The 21194-nt window shown below is 34.0% G+C and overlaps 1 protein-coding gene across 1 annotated transcript in view; it reads right to left on the bottom strand.

Annotated features, from left to right (window-relative positions):
• Positions 1-21194, bottom strand: part of LOC124365105 (dedicator of cytokinesis protein 9) — a 164775-nt gene that overhangs the window by 81951 nt on the left and 61630 nt on the right. The window contains exons 23-29 of the mRNA XM_046821046.1: positions 17820-18075; positions 16498-16633; positions 12568-12738; positions 12111-12322; positions 9832-10098; positions 5807-5967; positions 5436-5556 (exon numbers count right to left, since the gene is read on the bottom strand). Of these exons, the coding sequence (XP_046677002.1) occupies positions 5436-5556; positions 5807-5967; positions 9832-10098; positions 12111-12322; positions 12568-12738; positions 16498-16633; positions 17820-18075 (1324 nt within the window). The remainder of the gene's footprint in view (positions 1-5435; positions 5557-5806; positions 5968-9831; positions 10099-12110; positions 12323-12567; positions 12739-16497; positions 16634-17819; positions 18076-21194) is intronic.

Here is a 21194-nt window from a genome sequence, read left to right as displayed (position 1 = left end):
AGAGACCAAACAACAGTCCAAACAATGGACGAAGAGTGAGGAGATTGCACCAAAGACTGTTTTGTCAGCTGGAAAGGTGATGGTCACTGTCTTTTGGGATTCACAGGGTATAATCCTGATAGATTATTTGGAAAAAGACAAATCCGTAACTGGACACAATTATGCTGCTCTGCTGGATCATTTGAAACAGGAACTCATTGAAAAATGTTAAAGATTTGCACAGAAGAAGGTGCTGTTTTACCAGGAAAATGCTCCAGCCCACACAACAGCTATGACAATGGCTCAACTTGAGATTCAAATTGATTCCTCGCCCACCCCATTCACCAGACTCGGCTCCGAGTGACTTCTTCTTATTCCCAAACTTGAAAATTTGGCTTGGTGGGAAGAAATGCCAATGACGAATTCTTGGGGTCAAACAACCTCTGCAAGGCAGCCTGGCAAGTAATTAGTAATGAAACAGGGCGTACACCTAAGAAATGCTCTCACACTGAACCTCCTATATCTATTACTGATTTAAACAATTATTTTGTAAATATATGTAATTATGTAAATAACAGTAATATTAGTTCAAATAAGGCCAGTTCAAGTGACATGATAGAATCTTCTGGTTTAATTAATGCCAAGATTTTACCTTTTAAATGGCATGCTGTAAATTATGTTGATATTGTTAACATTATTTTTAGGTTATGTAATTCTAAGGCTTAAGATGTTTTTGGACTATCTAACTTTGTATTTAAAAAAATAATTAGTGAAATAATGCAACTTTTAACTTTTCTTATTAACTGGATATTTAACGTTAAAGACTTTTCAAATTGCTTAAAAGTAACAGTCACTGTGCCCACATTTAAAAAAGGAGATAGAACTAATGTAAACAACTATCGTCCTATAACCCTGGTACAAGTCGTATATAAAATAATTGAAAGCATTATTAAGTGTCAGATTGAGTATTATTTTGAACAAAATCACCTGCTCCTGTTTGCACAGTTTGGTTTTAGACGCAATCTGTCGACTGTTAAGGCTGTTGAGAGTATGGTGTCATACATCTTTCAGAATTTTGAAAATAAAGAAGAAGTTAGTGTCCTACTTTTAGATTTAAGCAAGGCCTTTGACACTGTACCCCACCCTTATTAGAAAACTGAATTACCATGGAGTTGAGGGAAATGAGCTTTCTCTTTTTATCTAATAGGTACCAAATTGTAAAAATAGGCGAACAGAAGTAAGACCTTAAACGGGTGATAAGCGGGGTTCCCCAGGGCTCTGTCCTAGGCCCCTTCTTATTCACTGTTGTCATTAACGATCTTCCAAACTTTGTACCTAATAAAAGTGTACTCTATGCAGATGATACTACATTAATGTGCTCTAATTTGCTTCCAGAAATTAATTTAGCTATGATCAACTATATGAAAGACAGGTTTTCCTCTGGTTTTCCGCGAATGGCTTACAAGTGAATGAAGATAAGACTAAGCTTATTATTTTTAGCTTAAGGAATAACTCTGTAAATTAATCAGTCAAACTACTTGGTATCAACCTGGACTGAAAGCTTACCTCTAAACACCACACAGATGTTCTTTGCCCCCGATTATCTAGAGTAATTTTTTTTATAAAAAAAAAACTCAAAACTTGTACCAGCTCCACCTTGATAATGAAAGCATATTTTGCACTGTTTCACTCACATCTTTTGTATGGAACTCTTCTTCGGGGTAACTCAAGTGGTTCTAAAGAGGTCTTTCTATGCCAGAAGAAAGCATTACGCACAATGTTCAATGTAAGTAGTACTGACTCATGTCAGCTCTTTTTTATAGATCATAAAATATTTACTGTACCCTGCATTTTTATATTTCAAATTTTAATGTATATTAAAGAAAGTTTAGACATACTTAACCTTAGAAGCTCAAATCATGATTACTCCACTAGATATCAAGACCTTATTGACTTAGAATTTGCTAGGCTGACTAAAACCCAGCACTCCTACTTCTATGTTGATACTAAATTATTCAATAAGCTGTCTGTTAATGCCAAAGATGTCTCTTGTAAAAAATATTTGTCCCACATAAGAAATAGTTTTCAATTATTGTGTGTGAGAAAAATTTATTTAATAAAATATATAACTTTTAGATTGAATTTTCACACTTAATAAGTGAAAAGTAAAATATATCTGAAGCAGTGAGCTGCATAAATTATAGAAGTATTTAGTAATACATGATAAAACAATATAACATGAACCAACTGTGAAAAATGTGTACAGCGATATAAATATTATAGTTTTGTAGTATGACAAACACTTCCTCTCTTAACATATTACAAGTTTTGTTTTTAGTTTTCACTTTACCAGAGAGTTTGAAAAAGCTAATGTTGAATTGGATCATCATAGTATCAATAGTACTTTTACAACAAATAAAAATGAAATTTTATTGTGAAAGATACATTTCATGCATGTGTGTTTACGCTGCTGTAACCATTTTTATTGGTTATCAATGGTAAAATTTTAACAAAAGATTTTAATGAAATCATCCAAAGTTTCTGTCATTGTTTCAGTTGCAATCTATCCAAAATTAAAATTTGGAATTCAATATGTTATACCCTTTTAATGGGTATTTTTGAAGCGATAAACGTTATGCCATTTTGATAAGTAAAGTAAAAATATTAAATACTTTGTGCTATGAACAAATTTATTTGTTGCAATATTTTTTATTCTTAAAATGTTGGTTAAAAAGTTTTAAAAATGAACACTAAATAATAGAAATAATGTATCAGAAACAGAATCTCTTCATTTGCTTTTTTTTAAATATACAATGAATAACATTATGTATATGGAACAATAACTATTTTATACAATCGAATTAAGACAAAAACAATTTACACACACAAATAACGCGAAATAACACATAACTATTGTTCATATACATTACGTAGTAGACAACTTCCTCTAATTCTATTATAGAATAAGGTGCTAAATAAATTATCTAAATAATAATTTTGAAACTTTTGAATTGAGCCTGTAAATCTGAATGAAATTAGTAGCACTCTACAACTTTTATTTGGAGGATAGCAACATTCTATATAACTATGTATTTGGATTAATTGCACCCACATAGGAAAGGTTTACAAGCACCATCTGTAGACAAAGCTTACGCCCTACTAAGTAACACTCTTCAAATAGCCTTGAACTCTGCATGCCCAAAGAAAAACAGAAGACCTCGAAAAAAAAGAAGCCAAAGCACTTTGCTGATGAAGAAGCTTTTAGACTTAAAACAGACTACTTAAGAGCACAAAACCAATATGAATTAACAGGCAATGAAAATGACAAAGCGGAAGCAGCTCGGAGAAAAAGAATTTATGACCAACATTTAAAAATGCTTAGGCGGCAAGCATCTCATAACCACATAAACAGATCTGACAATAAGTCCAAGGCTCTATGGGAGGTGATAAACAATGCAAGAAATAAAACAAGTAGACCTTCAGGATTCAAACTGAATATAAACGGGCATATAACATATAACTCACAAGAAGGAGAAAACTACCTAAACTCATATTCTGTGAATATAGCTGAAGAGACTTTGACACAAATTCCTGACAATGAAAAGAAAGAGCTCAACATAAGAAATAAACCTGTACTTTCACACTTAATTGCTATTCCTGATACAGAATTAAATGAAGTGAGAACACTATTGACAGTCTAAAATCTAAAAATTCTGCTGGTACTGATGAAATATTCTCTAAAATCCTAAAATATTGATCAGATGAACTAGTTATACCTCTTACATCCATATTCAATCAATCATTCAGAGAAGGCATCTTCCCATCAGGTATGAAATTGTCCAAGGTTTATCCCAAATTCAAGAAAGGAGATAACACTACAGCAGAGAGTTATATACCCATCTCGCTTATTTCAACCATATCTAAAGTGTGTGAAAAAATAGTCCTCAAGAGACTCTTAACTCATTTTATCGAAAAATAACCTACTGTCAGACAACCAGCATGGTTTCACAAAAGGCAAATCAACTTCTACAGCAATGATTACACTGGTTGAGTACATTATTGACAGCTTAGAAGAAGGCAGTCTGACAACAGCTATTCTGCTGGACTTAAGCAAGGCTTTTAATAGCCTCAGCCATGAATGAATAATTAAGAAGCTGGAACACTTGGGCGTGACCAACAGAGCAAAAAATGGTTCAAAAGCTATCTAGAGGACAGAAAACAATTGGCAGTACTCAAACACACAACCAAAGGAGTCACAAGAGAAGTTAAGTCCTTTCCCCTACCAGTACAACGAGGTGTGCCGCAAGGGTCTGTGTAAGGACCAGCCTTATTTATTTTATTTATAAATGACATGCCTCACCACTTAAGAGGTCTTTGTACTCCTCTCATGTATGCGGACGATACCACCTTCCTGCTACGTGAGACAACGGATAGGCTTGCAGTGAGCTCCTATTTCGCCCTCAACACAGCATATGAATATTGCTCCGGAAATGATCTTGTGATCAATCTCTCAAAAACCAGCCAGTTGGCATTTGGGAGAAGAGCAGCTGATGTTCCAGTGATCCCTGACATAGAAATGGAAACAAAAGCCTCATTCTTAGGTATAATACTAGACGAAAAAATGACCTGGACCCCACAACTTGACCATCTTACCCACAAACTTAACACAAGCCTATATGTCATTAAGCAAATCAAATCTATCAGTGGCACAGAAACAGCAAAAACAGCATATTTCTCACTATTCGAAACTCACCTGAGGTATGGAATAGCTGTATGGGGGGGAACATCAGCAACAAATCTGCAAAGAATACTTATCTTACAAAAGAAGGCCATAAGGATTCTAGCTGGACTTGGAAGGATGGAAAGCTGTAGAGAAACGTTTAAGAACCTGGGCATTCTCACAGTTGTTGCAATCCACATCCACGAGCTAATACTGCATGCGGATGCAGCAGAACTACCCAGAAACAGAGATATACACCAACACCACACAAGGTAATCTGGTCTCTACAACCTTCCAAACCACCATCTTCAACTGTATGAAAGAAAGTCGTCATACAATGGGAAGAAACTTTACAACCATCTACCACCAGAGCTGCAATTGAAGAAGGGGAAACCCTTGAAATTGGCACTGCAGGAATGGCTAAGGACCCGCCCATTCTACACACTAGAGGAATACATGCAGAGAACAATATAACCATTACCTTCATATTTTCTTACTTTATTTGTCATTTCAAATAAAACAAATTGTAAAATTGACTCCATTTGTAATCTCTAAGATTATAAATAAAGATTATTCTGATTCTGATTCTGACACATATACAGTCAAGAGGTGGGTGACGGAATATATTGATATTCAGTATTAGATTTCTTAGCCCATAATTATATTTTCTTATGTACTCTGTATTGTATGAGAAAGAATAATAATATAATAACAGCCACTGTGATCAAATACAGACCTGTCCCCTTCATGACTTTGTCACTGTTGGCGTAGGAGTTGATGAGGGACAGAGACTCCTGGAAACGGGCATTGTTCAACCCCACGATGTTGCCCAACAACTGAGACACAGAGATTATAACCTGGACAAACAACAGGTCATTAGCATTCATCTACATTCATGAGTTGACACTTTTACATGATGACTGGTTGTTAGATCATTTCAATATAGTGGTTGTGTTCCAACTGTAATCGTACTACATATACATTACATTGTTCCTCAATCTACTTGTTTGTTTAATTACAAGTTATATTTGATTATGGCACTATTTTTCTTCAATCATCTTTTATAAATAATCATCATAAGATAACGTACATTACTGTTGCAATCACCTGTAAGTGCACCCTGGTGAGCCCTTTCCTGTTGGAGAACTCAAAGTTGCTTCTCATGAGCAGGTAAAGGATAGCACAGGACTCTTGCCGGATGGCAGACAGCCGACTATTACAGCATCGCAACAGTTCCAAGCACAGTCTGCCACACAACATGGCATTGCCTGCAACACACATCCACCAATAACATTGTACTTACTGACTGTTGCACGGACTTCATAACTACAACAACAAACAAACAAAATCAAAACTTTAACCCTTTTAGAGCTATATGAAAAAATTACTAGCAATAAAACTATATGCCCTAATTCCTCTGGAACTTAAAAATTATACATCTGTAGATCAATCACTATTGAGAAAGGGTATCATAAAAAGTGTTTATCACTCTATACATTTTAAATATGTAATATATGCAGTAAGTAGATTGATTACTATGAAAAATACATGCAAACAATTACCAATTACCTGAATGATAGCTGATTGTAATGAGGTAAAACTCATAGTATTTACTCTTATCTAACTACAGGTATGTATGTTTTAACAAAAATCAGATATTTCCCAGTGAAAAAATAAGTTTAATGATTTTTTATTTTAAATTATAACAATATTTAACTATATGAAAAATTGGATTAGAACATTTGATTTAATTCAAATTACTTTTTGGTTTTAATAATAATAATAATAAATCTTTATTGTCACAAACATTTCATGATAATATAGCACAGCTCTAAAACAGATGACATTGTCAGATATAACCTACACTACTCTTATTTGACTAAATCCAAACAACCTAACACACATAACAATAAAACATGCAAAACAGCAATAAAACACACACAATAAAACAGGGTACTAATTAACTTATCACAGGAAAGAAATATGCCAACTTGTAAACCTACTTAAAAACACAAAAATCAACATTAACAAATAGTAATATAGTGCTTAAAATTTAAAAAATGTCATTTAAAAATTCACTTACATTATAATATGTTTTTTCAAGTAACAACTCCTAAATGTTATCTTGGAATGCGCCTGAATATATTAATTCCTTAAACCTTAAAGGTAATTTATTGAACATTTTTTCCCCATGTAGGATGGTGTCTTTTCCACCACTTTCAGATGATGTTTGGGATATTGAAAATTAGTTTTATACCTAGTATTATGACTGTGTTTATGGTTTTTATTAAAAAGGTTGTTGTAATTAGACTTCACTGTTAATAACATTTTGAAAATTATTAGGCTTGGTACAGTAAAAATTTTATGTTCATTAAAGATAGGCTTACAAGAAGCCTTCCAAGGTGAAAATGTCATTATTCTTAAAACTGAATTTTAAAATTTTATCTATATCTGTTGAAAACCCCCGGAACACAATTCCGTACTGAAGGATTGAATAAAAATAAGCATAATATATGATTAAACATGTTTTTAAATCTATGGTATGTCTCAAAATAAGAATTTCAAAGCATGCTGAGTTTAACCTTCTTAAAATAGTTTCAATGCACTTAGTCCAATTCAAATGCAAATCCAGTTCTAGCCCCAAAAATGTTGTGTTTTTACTAATAGAAAATCTCTGATGTTCAAATTCTAAATCATTAATAAAATGATGATTTCTTGATTGAGGAGTACAAAATTTTACCAATTTAGTTTTTTTTTTTTTTGTGTTTAGTTTGAGTCCATTTGCTTCAAACCATTCCTTTAATTCAGTTATGGTTTCACTGATTTTAACTTTCAATTCATCGTCATTCTTAGATCTAACAAGTGCAGTTGTAAACAGAACTGTGTGCAGACTGAAACCGGTCTATAATTATTAGGATTTACTCTCTCTCCCTTTTTATGAAGAGGTTTGACTTCTGCGAACTTTAAATAATTTGGAAAAGAGGCATTTTGAAAAGATTGGTTTATAATAATAGCTAAAGGTTTTGCTATAAAATCTGAAACTTTTTTCATCACATTTACTGGAACTCCATCCCAACCTGCGGATTTCTTATTTTGTAAAGATTTAATTACTTTGAGTACATCATTGTCAGTAATGTTTTCAAAACCAAACTCTGAATACTCATGGTTTACATTTAAGCCTTCCACAAGTTTCAGAGCCTTATGAGCACAAGGATACAGTCCAATTTCATTAGAAATATCGATGAATTTTTTATTGAAAAAATTTGCAATGTCTAGAGTGTTATTTAAACATCTATCAGCTACCACTATGTCAGAAAATTCTGCTTCAACTTTTTTACAACCCAGTTCAGATTTAACTTGTAATTTTTCTTTTTATTCACGATGTTGATGTTATTTGGCACTTGTTTTGCTTGTTTTTGCTTTTGTTTGCTTTAGCATGTATGCATATAAACTATTTATGTAAGTTGTTTTTATCAAGTCTCTTGTATTTTCATGATACCTATATCAATGTAAAATGGTGTATACCGTATGTAAATAAATAAATAAATAAACAATACTCCAAGCCGCCTTACTTTTATCATCTGAATTGGCTATGAATTTATTGTTTGTAAGTTTTTTTGCTACATTGCAAATCTTTTTAAAAGTTCTTTTGTATTCTTTTACATAGTTTATAAAATTTTCATCGTTGGAATGCTTCACCAGCCTACTTAACTCTCTTTTTTTATACTAGATACTTTAATGCCCTTTGTTATCCATGATTTGTTTTTTTGAGAATTTTTGTTACTATAAAATTTTAAGGGAAATGCTTCTTCAAATGCATTTATGAAAGAACCAAATAAATTTAAATTGTTTGCTTCAAAATTATTTTCAGTAGACACATCCCATTTGATTTCTTTAATAATTCTAATAAAATTATTGATATTTTTATTTGAGAATAAACATTTTTTATTTTTCAACCCACCTAATTGTTTATTCAAAGTTAAGTCATCAGACAAATTTATGAAAAGTGCTCTGTGGTCTGAGAGACCAAGTTGTAAATTCATTAACGGAGTTGCAATCTGTGACTTAAATTTTTAATGTTAAGATATTATCAATACAAGTCTGTGAATTTTTTGTAACTCTCGTAGGCATAGAAAAATTAGTTTGAAAACCATTTTGTCCTAATAAGGAAAGAAAGTCCAATTTGTGTTGAGTATTGCAACAGTCATCCATGATGTCTACATTAAAGTCTGAAGCTATGTAATAATTTTTAGTGTTTCGCCTTTTTGCCAAGCTTTTTAACATTTCATTAAAAAAATATCATTATATCTAGTATTATTACAAATTGGCCAGCGATTTATGTTTTTACTTAAAAGATCATCTAAAGAATTAAAATTATGATAATTTAATTACTACATACAACACAATAGTTTTCTAATCTTAACTGGGATTCACATTTCTGTCTTTGGAAAAGTTTTTTTGACTGGAAGGTGTACTGATAAGTGTGTCAGAGCTGAGTATGGGAGGAGTTGTCGGGGATGGAAAACCAGATAGGGATGGTGTGCTATAAGTTTTAGACAATGCGGGAGAGTGTAGGGGAGTTGTACTGTTTCCACAAATTTCTATAACATCCAGCTCAGATAAATCCGGTGGTGATGAGTCAGAAATCAGAAATTTATTGTCACGTAACGTTACAAAAATGTAGTAGATAAAATCTACAATGAACAGGTGACTCGTCAATATAGTTTAAAATATACTAATCCTAATTAAAAAAAAGTGAGTGGACGGTAGGTGCAGATTCACGTTCTTCGTAGTGGCTAACCAGTAGCCCTCGAAGTTTTTCAAGAAACTCTGAATGAGGAAGACCATCTCTCAACTCTCTCTTAGAACCCTGGTCATAAGACAGCATGTAGACAGTAGCATTTGTTTCTCGTTGAAATTTTTATTTCATTATAACTTGTATTTGAATTTTAATCTTAAATTTTTAACACAGTTTGCTAACAAGTTATTAGATTACTGTTAACTAATTTAATCTGCAACTAATTTAATACACACACACACAACCCAGAAACATAAATAAATTCAGAACTTATCCATCATTGAAAGATTAAATATGTTAATTCAAATTACCGCTGATATTAGAACACACTCACCCTGAAACAGTGCCAGAGAGAAGTTGTTGATGAATGCTCTGAGGGCAGCAAAGACATGTCTGAACAATGTCTCAGATTGTCCAACCTGCAGGAAGCTCAGGTAAAGATCAAATACTGCCTTCATGACCGGATTGTCTCCCTCATCGCTCATCAGCACCTCACGGAAGTGAAGACAGTAGAGGCCCAATGAGTCCAGTGCAGTCAGACCCACCTCTGTAGCCAGGTTGGCCTCCAGCAGAGCTTGGTACAAGGTACTGGACTCGTTCTCTACATGTTAACAAGCAAGTTAATTGGGTGTTAAACTAGCTACTTTACTTAGACTCATATTCACATCCCACTACCCATACCTAGTAAAAGAAACACCCTATAGTAAAAATTTCAGTAATCACTCTACTTAGTATATTATTGCCTTGTACAAATTATTTTTATAAAAGGAAAAGTGAGTCTAATCCTCCTCTTAACACTATTCTACTTGTCCTCATGGGCTAATGGCCTGTATGAGGATCTTATCTAACAGTATGATGGGGAGAGTTTATACAGTACAAAATCACAGTTATTGATAAAAAGTGCATCAGTCACTGAGAGGATTTGTATTTGCGCTATCTCTAAATCAGATCCAAAATCCGAAACCTCAGACACTTTGGCCCCTTGACTCCCAAACGAGGTACTATTAAACAGTTTTTTTGGCAGGACATGTACATTACAGTAGTGATGCGGGAAAATTATTTATGTAGTCTTGTTGTTTATTTAAACAACAAACCTATACAGTGTGTTCCAATTTTTATGCACACTGAAGGGATCTTGAAAACTATAAGAGATACAGCACAAATTAAATGGACAAAGTTGTGCGTAATAACAAGACCAACAAATTAATGTGGTCAAGTTGATTATTGGTTGTGTCGTTCACTCGCTGCACTAAAAAAAACTGATTTTGGTAAAAAATGTCAAATTGTCAGAGCTTTTTTTAATACCTATATTGTAACGTTTTTTACGTGAAAATTTGTGTAAATTTCTTCTTGTTTGTAAATGTTGTAATTACAAAATTTTCAAGACTAGCAAGCAGAAAGCGTAGGGTTTGGGTCAACTTCTTCAAATGTAATGACTCATTTTTTACTAATTTAAAAGAAAATAGATTTTTAACCCATTTCAAAAATACCATATATGTTGTACTTGCCTTGTAGTTTTTACCAAATAATTCATAAAAACCTGTTTTTGTATGGTTGTGTCAAGGGAAATTTATCATACTATTCGGATATAGTTGTTAGACTTGACCTGTTTCGCTGCATACAGTGTTGGAATTAGCTGTATAGTATAACAGTATATAGACTAGCTTCCAATAAAATAATTTATGTAAGTTACATTAAAACTTAAATTTTAAGCAGCATTAATTTGGGCATAAAAATATAATAAAATGTAATATTAAAAGTAACTGTTTAGAGGTTTATCACTTATTAAAGTGTTTCATAAGTAAAATGAAGATACCAAGTTTATAAGTATCAGTGAAGGAAGAAGTAAATTACTAACAATAAACTATAATGCATAGGCCTACCAGATGACACTTATACCAAAGTTCTATTAATCAAAACCAGCAATATTACAGTTGGTATAACTCTATAAAATAATAATAATTACATAAATATCCAACAAGAAACAAATAAGACCTTGTTGCACCAAGTATTAGATTAAGTAAAACAATGAAAAGTTACCACAATAACAACAATTGAACTTATTTAATAGGTTAGATTTAGTTTCAATTAGATTGTTACCAAATAATGAGTTTGACAAAGTTGTATCTAAGTGGCTTAAGTGTAACGTATTTCATACAATTGAAGAGTATAGGCTATGTCTTGTAAAATTTTAAATTTTAAAATTATTGACATTGTTCTAGTACATAATATAGATTTAGGACATTTATTCTGATGAAGCCTATTGTAATTTGTAAAAATTATTTAATGGCTAATAAAGATTCTTGATTCTTGATTATAATACGCCATATGCAGTTTCAAGAATTCTGGTTTGCTATTAAAATAAAAACAAATACAATAACTAATTGGTAAACAGATCTACAATTTTTTAATTAGATTTTCACTTACTTGCTCCCTTACGACCATGTGTTATAAATTTGAACAGTAAGTGTTTGCAACAGAGTTAACACATTTACTGCGGCAGATGCCTGTAGGGCATGCTTGGCTTGTTACAGTACCAAACATCACGTAGTATACAGCTGCAGCAAAGGTGTCAAAAGACAAAATGTACTCTCACGGGAAGCATTAGTTTACCTCTGTGAGCCATGTTCTCCCGTCCGACACTATTACTGCCGCTAAGTGTGTTGTGTGGGGGCAGAATGGGTGAGTCCCCAGAGAAGTCCGGAGGTTGCATCCTGGCGGGGAGCGTCATGGCCTTGGTGGTGCTCTTGGTGGGGGCTGCAGGACCATTCACTGTTCCAGCAATCTGCCTTCGTCCAGTGTATTTGAACTCGTGCAAGCTCAGCCTATTCAAATAGTTATTAGTAATAACACACACAAAACTGAAATTTGAAAGAGAAGTAAGGAATTGGAGGAAGGATACAAAAAACACCATTTTTCATATGCCTTGTAAGTATCATTACCATGAACAAGTAACACAAAGTAACCTTGAAAGAACATGATAAATAAGTTTGCTGCAAAGTAACAAAACGTTATTTATAATCTTATCGTTACAGTACACAAAACTAATTGTCACAAAAAAGAGACTCACTCGATAATTTTAAAGAAGTTGAGGATGTCAGTCTGGGAGCAGTGCTGCCACCACGCTATCATCTGGTCATGGCTGAGATGTTTCAGCACAAATAAGAAACATACTAGGATGTCCTTGACCTCGGCAGCTTGCAGTCTGTCACACCTCACCACCTGTGTTCCACTCACAGACCTGCATCGACATAAAGAGATTTATTATATTTATTGTATGATCTCACCCCGTGTCCTACTCAGAAAACTACATTAAATAAAGACAGAGCTATTGCACTAACTGTAGGACCTATGTCAAATGAACTATTTACAATGGTTAGACATCAGAGACACCTAGACTACATAATGTAGTCTAATCTACGTTAACTGAAACTAAACTCAACTTTTGCATTGAATCAACCATTTCCATTTACCTGCTTTGTTATGAGTAGAAAACTCGGTTGCTCCATCATGCTTAGAAATTGTGTCTAAAACGTTGTGTGTCTTCAATTGTGCACCTGATGAGACAATGAGAATACGTCTTCTCCTAGATACTATATTTTGAAGTCTAGGTGTTTCTGATATCAAAACGATGTGAAGAGTTTATTTGAGCTTCTTCATTGCCTACTTTCCAGATGCTACACTAAGGGGAAGATGAACTGGAGTTAAACTCAAAACATTCACATTGAATCAGCTGATCACAACATAGCTACATTATGTGTAGAGAAACTCATTACACTAATTGTATGATATGAGATGAATATTGTATAACATAGTAGACCTTGAAAAAGTTCAAAGCTCAATTGGCCAGAGAAACATGCAAATGAACTAAAATTTATAATCATACAAAATTTAATTTATATTTTACAGCATGACAAAATTAAACTATAGTAAAATTACTAATTCTACCTTCATCACCAAAACTTTAGATTAAACTGTAGAGGCTTTTAAAATGTACAAAATTGTATAATTTTTAAATAGATGGAACTATTAAAAGTTTATTTTTTAGAAAAAAAAACTGTATACCTATTTCTAAAATACAGAATGTTTATACACGAATATCGGAGTTTTAACGTTTTATCGTATTTATTACATAAAACTTAAAATTACACATGAAATTAAAGAGCAACCAAAACAGTTATACCTACAAGCTTAGAAATGTTCAATGTGAGCTCCATTTGACACACGGCACACATCAAGTCAACAGTTCAGTTCTTCTCAAACTTTGATCAATGTATCTAGAGTGATTGTTGCAACATGCAACAGCTGTTTCAGTTTTGTTTCAGACAATCAAGTCGGGCAGATCAGCTGGTCGTGGAGGTACATACACACAATTCTCTATAAATCCCCAAAGGTAGAAATCACATGGCATCAAGCCAGGTTAATGTGGAAGTGGAAGAACTAAGGCTCTAATGTTTTACAACAGGAAAAAATCAGATAGTGCCCCTTTACTACGGCTTGAGGGAGCGAGCATAGCAGTAGATGAAAGCGTGAAATATCTTGGCTTAACCATAAGCAGTGACCTAAGGTGGCAACAACACATAGAATCCATATCAGCGAGGCTTACTGCAGTATGTTACATGGTGCGAAGGCTCCAGTCAATTATGGACGAGGATGTGCTTTAGAAGGTGTATTTTGGATGCTTTCACAGTATCATCAGCTATGGAATTATCTTTTGGGGAAACAGTTCAATGGCGCAACGAATTTTTTTGATCCAGAAACGCATCATAAGAACTATCTGCAAAGTACCCTATCTAGCTCACTGTAGGGCACTCTTTGTACAGTTAAAGGTGCTAACATTGCCAGCCATCTATATTCTTGAATCCGCAATAATGGTAAGGAGGAAGCGTGAAATATTTATAAAAAATGACCAAGTACATCAATATGCTACAAGACAAAAGAAAAACGTTTATGTCAGCCAAGTAACATCCAGCCTAGCAAGAAGTGGCCCAAGATTCATGTTAGGGAAAATATATAATAGAATCCCAGCTGAAATTAAAGTAATTGAAGATATTTCAAAATTCAAGACAGCCTTGAAGGAATACTTAATCCAAAGACCCTATTACTCAGTAGAGGAATATTTTACTGAAGAATAGACACTACATGACATGACGACCATGGCGCAATTGCACTACCAGTGGGAGATTATCAAGTATCAAGTAAGTATCAAGTAAGTCATGCAAAACAAGCTCTGTCATTAAGCCTCTTGTGCCCAATCCAGTGGTCAGTACAATGACGTTCAACCAATCACGTACTGAGCTATGCCAGTGAAGCGGTGCACCATCTTGCTGCCAAATGAAGTTCTGCGGTTCATCTTCTTCCAATTGAGGAAATACCCACAGTTCTAGAGCATCACGATAAGAAATACCAGTGACAGTTCCTTTTCCAAAAAAGAAGGGCCCACACAAACTTTCCACCTGCAAGTGACACACAAAACTATCTTTTGAGGGTTTTCTAAACCTCAGATATGCATAATGCGAGTGTTCAATTATCCACTAAGGTGAAACGTTGATTCATCACTGAAAACAATATGTTCCAGAAAATCTTTATTGTTGTGCATGAGATTTTGTTTGCAAAATTGGTACATAAACTATAGGCTGCATGCTTTAGTGCTTGTGACAACTGCAAACGATAAGGATGTAGTTGTAAGTATTTCCATAAAACTTTCCAAACAGTCGTCATTGAAATTGCTAATTCACGACTAGCCTTCTGAACTGATGTCTGTGGGCTACACGTGAGTCTCTTTCAATTACTCAACACTCTCTTCACTAACCATTGGTTGTTCCATACTCTTCCCTTTGCAGAGCCAGCCAATATCTTTCAAACTGATGATACCATGTACGGATGTTGTTATCACTTGGAGGATCACAACTGAACTTTATACAGAACACACATTGCACACATACTACAGATTTGGTCTTTGCAAATTGCAGAGGACAAAAAGCCTTCTGCTCATGAATCGCAATTTTTTTATTGGTGCTTTTTAATGGATGGTGGAGGAGACTTGTGTCCACATGCGCACAGGTGACAACAACAAAAACTGTTTAAGTTGCTCCTTGAGTTGAGGTATGAATTATAATTTTAAGTTATATGTAAAAAAAAAACTACAAATTGTTAAAATCCTGATATTCATTTATAAAAACCTGGTATATGAATAAAAGCACACTGGATAAAACACATACAAGGTGTTTGAAAAGTATGGGTACGGCCTAATATTTTAAAAAACCATAGGAGATAACATATATAAACTTTGTACAGTGTCATATGGCTATGTAAACTATTTTTTCTTGCTATTACCATGACATGCCAACCATGGGGGGACGGGCCACAGAGGAAAACATGGAAATCTTAAATGAAAGCATGGGTCGAATGATACCTCATTTGAAAGAGGTCACTTAGTAGAGTTGAAGGCCGCAAACTGCATCTCAAAAGGTTTATCCAATCAGAAATGGCGGGTTGTTTTATGTACACATTGTGAAGTCCATTATGCGCAGCCATTTCTGACTGGATCGTCGTATTCTATGCGGCAAGCTGTGTTTCACAATGTGTACCTAAAATAACCCGCCATTTCTGATTGGATAAACCTTTTGAGATGCGGTTTGCGGCATTCAACTCTACTAAGTGACCTCTTTCAAATGAGGTATCATTCGACCCATGCTTTCATTTAAGATTTCCATGTTTTCCTCTGTGGCCCGTCCCCCCATGGTTGACATGTCATGGTAATAGCAAGGAAAAATAGTTTACATAGCCATATGACACTGTGCAAAGTTTATAGATGTTATCTGCTATGGTTTTTAAAATATTAAGCCGTACCCATACTTTTCAAACACCTTGTATATAAATGGACACTAAATTCATTAGCACAACTATAACACGAAGAAGGATTAAAAAATATTGACAATAAATTGGTCTATTAGGTTAGCCTGTGTAATACATATCTGAACTATAAAAGATACAGAACCTAGAGTGTCTGGAGGAGGAACAGTTGAGGTCCTGTCGGATTGCTGTCTCCTGAGAGACTGTAGATGTCCCATCTCCAGACACAGTAGAGGCTTCTGAGTCCAGACTACCGGAAGATCCCGCTCCATTCAGCATCCCTGCAACATCATCCAACATCTTTGAATGGATCAACAATATATTGTTAAACAAAATTAAAGATATTCATTTCTGAAATCATTCTTTTCCTGTCCATAATTCAGAACTGTGTTAACCCCTCAAGTGCTGACTATTTTTTCTCATAGTACTGTACGTTTTATATGAGTTTTGCAAGCATATTTTGAAAGTAAATAATAAATCAATAAAAATTAACAAAATGTAACATATTATATAATATAATATATATATCTTTTTTCAGCAAATACAATAGAATAAGTGAAAAATAATTGCAATTACTTCTTTGTTTGAAGTTACTTTTTGACAATGAAAGGATTGTGAAGGAAACAGGATTTTTCGAGACCTTTGGTTGTTCTATTTGTTTGGCCAGTGAGTGCTGACCTATTACGACCTGTATTCCATAGTTCAATTTTAATAATGAGTATTTAGTTTTTATTAAGTGCATGTTTTAGAGTAGTGTGCATGGAATAGACACAAATATGGCTGTTGTGGTTTCTGATTTATGCGTGTCACAACACTCTGGTATGTTTCGTTAACTGTTATCTAGATTGTAGTTATGTTTTAGGCTAGTCATTCATCTGAGGAAGAGATCACATTGCAGATCTTAAAACATTGTGTTACTGAATGTATTGTATCACTGAACGATGGCAAATGTCTGGAAAAATCCTGTTTCTTTTGCAATAACTTACCATTGATAAAAAGTCAAAAGATACAAAATAAAGACAAATTTGCTAAAAACAATATATATATATATATATATATATATATATATATATATATATATATATATATTGTTGACAAACATGTTCAATCAAACAATATTCTGTAGTTTCTTATTGCATGTTTGCTAGCTTTCCTAAGAAAATATTACACGTTTTGTTGACATACAGGGTTAAAACAGTATTAAGAAAATCTGCATGAAAATTGATTAAAAATGTATTTTACTGCATGATAATACAATAGAAAGTAATGACAAGGACATATAGCCTTTTAGAACCCTCAGATAGAGTAAAAACTAAATTCAATATCTACGAGTAATTAAAAGGAGTGTTTACCTGTATAGTCTATTTCGGCACTTTTCAGTTAAATTTACTGTTCAGGCTATTTTTTTATCAGTCATGAGTATCAAATATAGGGACACAACTCAACCACATATAAACAGACAAGTACCTTGCCCGGCAATAGCGGCAAAGTAGGTGGAGTCCCGGAGATGCAGATTGATGGAAGCCCTGGTAGCCGAGACTGTGGAGGCTGTAGAACGCTGGAAGCTGTGTTGCGGAGTTCCAATAGAACTGTTGCTACTGGCGATGTGACTGAGCGACTGGGACTGTTGGTTGGCCGAAACCACCGCACTCAGTCGTTGTAAATTTTCCAACACCAGGCTCAACCAAGGTATGTACATGGCGCTTATACGAGCAAGCTGACCCTACAGACATAATACATATCATCATGTAATGAAATCAAAACATTTTTCATTCTTTTTTTTAACTTAGAAGATGTACTATTTAACCAATGAATCACAAAGGCTCAAATTTAACAACAAAAGAAATGTTTAATTAAAATAATTACTTAAGTAATTGTTAGTGATTTACAATTTTGTCAAGTACTGCCTGTGAGATTATTGAACAAATTGATGGAAAGATGGGCTGTAACATGGAGTAGCTAATGTGCATGTGTTGCAGTTTAATAATGTTTCGCCACTCGTCTCTAGTATGAACTGCTTCAGCTGTATCTTCATTCTTTTTATGCTAGTATGAAAACATTTTCATTCAGTATCTCAAGCTGCAGTATAGCAGTTACAGAAAACCATGCTAGAATGTTATTGTTGGAAATAACAAACCATTCAGCAGCCAGCAAAACCTCATATCATGCACTGTTTGAGTCGCACCTGCGGTATGGCATTGTGCTATGGGGAGGCTCAACAGCAAGAAATATGCAGCAATGCAGCATGTACTGATCCTGCAAAAGAAAGCTGTAAGAGCAATATCTGGCCTGGGCACAAGAGACAGCTGTAGACAATCTTTTAAAAACCTAGGGATCCTCACTGCATCATCACTCTACATCCTGGAGACAATAATGTATGCCTCTACACAAGACCTGCCTAGTCACCAAGACAGACATGCCTTACTTCACTACCTTTCATACCAGAAATGCTGCAAACTATGCATTACCTCCACACAAGACAGCACGCTACGAGACGAAGCCAACCTATGCTGGAGCAAAATTCTTTAACCGCCTACCAGAAGCACTCAAGAGTACCAGCCGTAACCTGCTCAAGAAGAAGCTAACTGCTAGCTGCTAGGGAGATCGTTCTACAGCCTTGAAGAATTCTTGACCTGGAGAGAACATGAACATTGACCACTTAGAATCCTCTGCTAACTTAGTATCCACTGCTTAGTGTCCTCTGCCAAATTATTCAAATGCTTCATATCCTATACTGTTTTGACACCAATTCAGATCTTGAACATCTTGTATTAAGCCTACTCAATAAACTCAATTCATCAAAGGTGTTTTCTCAAAGGATAGTTCAAGAATCAAGAATCTCTTATTGGCATCCCACAAAAAATGTACTGACAAAGTCTTACTTATCTATGTCACACATAATAGGCTACCTAATGTATGCCTAAGTTAAAAAATTACATACTATCAATTAGGTACAGTAAAAAGTACAAGTCACAACTCTTAAAATTAAATTAAAAATTAAGATAATAAGCGGTAGTACTGCTAGATAACATTTCTTCAACATAGTAGAAGGAATTTTGCTTCAGCCACCTTAAAATAACATTTTAAAACTTTTTACTACTAATATTCCTACAACCTAATGTTAACAATATACAGATACATATGTTAGGTTTTGGTTAGCCTAGCAAATCCTAAATCTAAGAGATCCTGGTACCCTGTGTCATGGTCGTGAGCAGAGCAGAGCTTCTCAAATAAAATTCACCTTAATTTTCCTTAGTAAACATTAAGCACTAAGATAAAAATACAATGAAGAGTAGGTATACCATTTTCTATAAAGAAAGGATTACATGAATCCCCAAAACTAATATTAAAAACAGTACACAAAGCTTTGTTTTGTCACATGTAGACATCCTTAGCAGCTTTAGAATTTCCCCAGAGCAGGGTCCAAAATATTGCCTTAACAACTAAACTAAAGCTAGTTTTATTAACAGAAAAATTACTCTCGATAAACAAGTACAAAGAACATCTGTATTGAGTTTTCAAAGTAAGTTTAGCATCTAGATTAATTCCCAATAACTTCACTGACTTGTTGTTATCACAGTTCCTGCTTAAGCTAAAAACAATATGTTCCGTCTTACTCTTATTCACATGTTGTATTCTCATTTAAATACAAAATTACAAAGTAGATTTAATAGTGTTTTTTTTAATTTGATATTTTAAAGATAGCTATTTAATTAGTCATGTAACAGATTTCCAAGAGAAGAAAACCTCCCTTTGTCATCATATTCATTTTCTCACAACCAGAAGACATAGTTCATTATGAAAATGTGTAAGCCATTCTAAAGTGAATGTATGCTTATGTTTTAAGTAAGGATCATTTTGTAATGAGTAAGAGTAACTTTATTTATCATCTTAAATTGTACCAAAAACTAAAATATGAACTTTTACTTTAAAAAAATATTACGTTGCGTCTTTTAACTATGTTGTTAAAACATAGTCAAAGAGCTAAGAAATGTCATAAGTTTTAGAAAAAGATATAAATGTAGTGGTGTTCAGGACAAAATATTGGATGTTCGGTTCTACATTTGCACCTTTGTTCTTGCTGCAACATGAGACCAAGAACACCAAGACCAAGCACCAAGACCAAGAGACCAAAGACCACGGCCAAGACCAAGTGATATTTTGATGCAAGATAATACCACCAGAAGGGGTGCCTAAGCTTTAACAAAGTTTTATAAAACTTCTAAACTTTTACTATCACTCCTCTTGACCAATGATGTACTAGAAATATTTCCAAATAGTCCAAAAAGCTGTGTCCATGATTTCAATGTTGAAGTTTCACGACTTCTTTGAAGAGTCTGAATTCTACTATTTACTGGATTGACATTTAATTGGTGGATTGTAGTAACAATCCACTTTTCATTTATTAAAAAGCACTATTGCACTATTGTCAATACGACTCTAGAACTCGTCACCATCCTTGTTCTCCAAAAAATGCACTTGGTTTTGTGTTCTCCTGTGTAAACACTTATGCCACCCATTTCACAACTAATTTCTGTAACAATCTTCACCACAACTTCAACAAGATACTCGTACATTCCAGCAAAAGAATGTTTTTGGTTTTGAAAACAAAATAACAGAATGCACTTCAAAATCAGTGGTATTATTAATTGACATGGCGAAAACAGTGAAAGAGAATAAAATATAAGGCGGCGTAGTGTGGGACTAGACAAGAGTGGCTGATCTTGAATGGTCGTTCATGACAATCTGTACAAACTGTATATGTAATTGGTTCTTATGTGAAAAATTACCTCTTATCCAAAGTTTAAAAACTAGTAATTTAACTATGAAAAATTGGTTCTG

Source organism: Homalodisca vitripennis, chromosome 6 (genome assembly GCF_021130785.1).
Source record: "Homalodisca vitripennis isolate AUS2020 chromosome 6, UT_GWSS_2.1, whole genome shotgun sequence".
Classification (NCBI taxonomy): domain Eukaryota; kingdom Metazoa; phylum Arthropoda; class Insecta; order Hemiptera; family Cicadellidae; genus Homalodisca; species Homalodisca vitripennis.
Note: the sequence above shows the minus strand (reverse complement) of the source record. Positions and strands in the feature narration are given on the sequence as shown.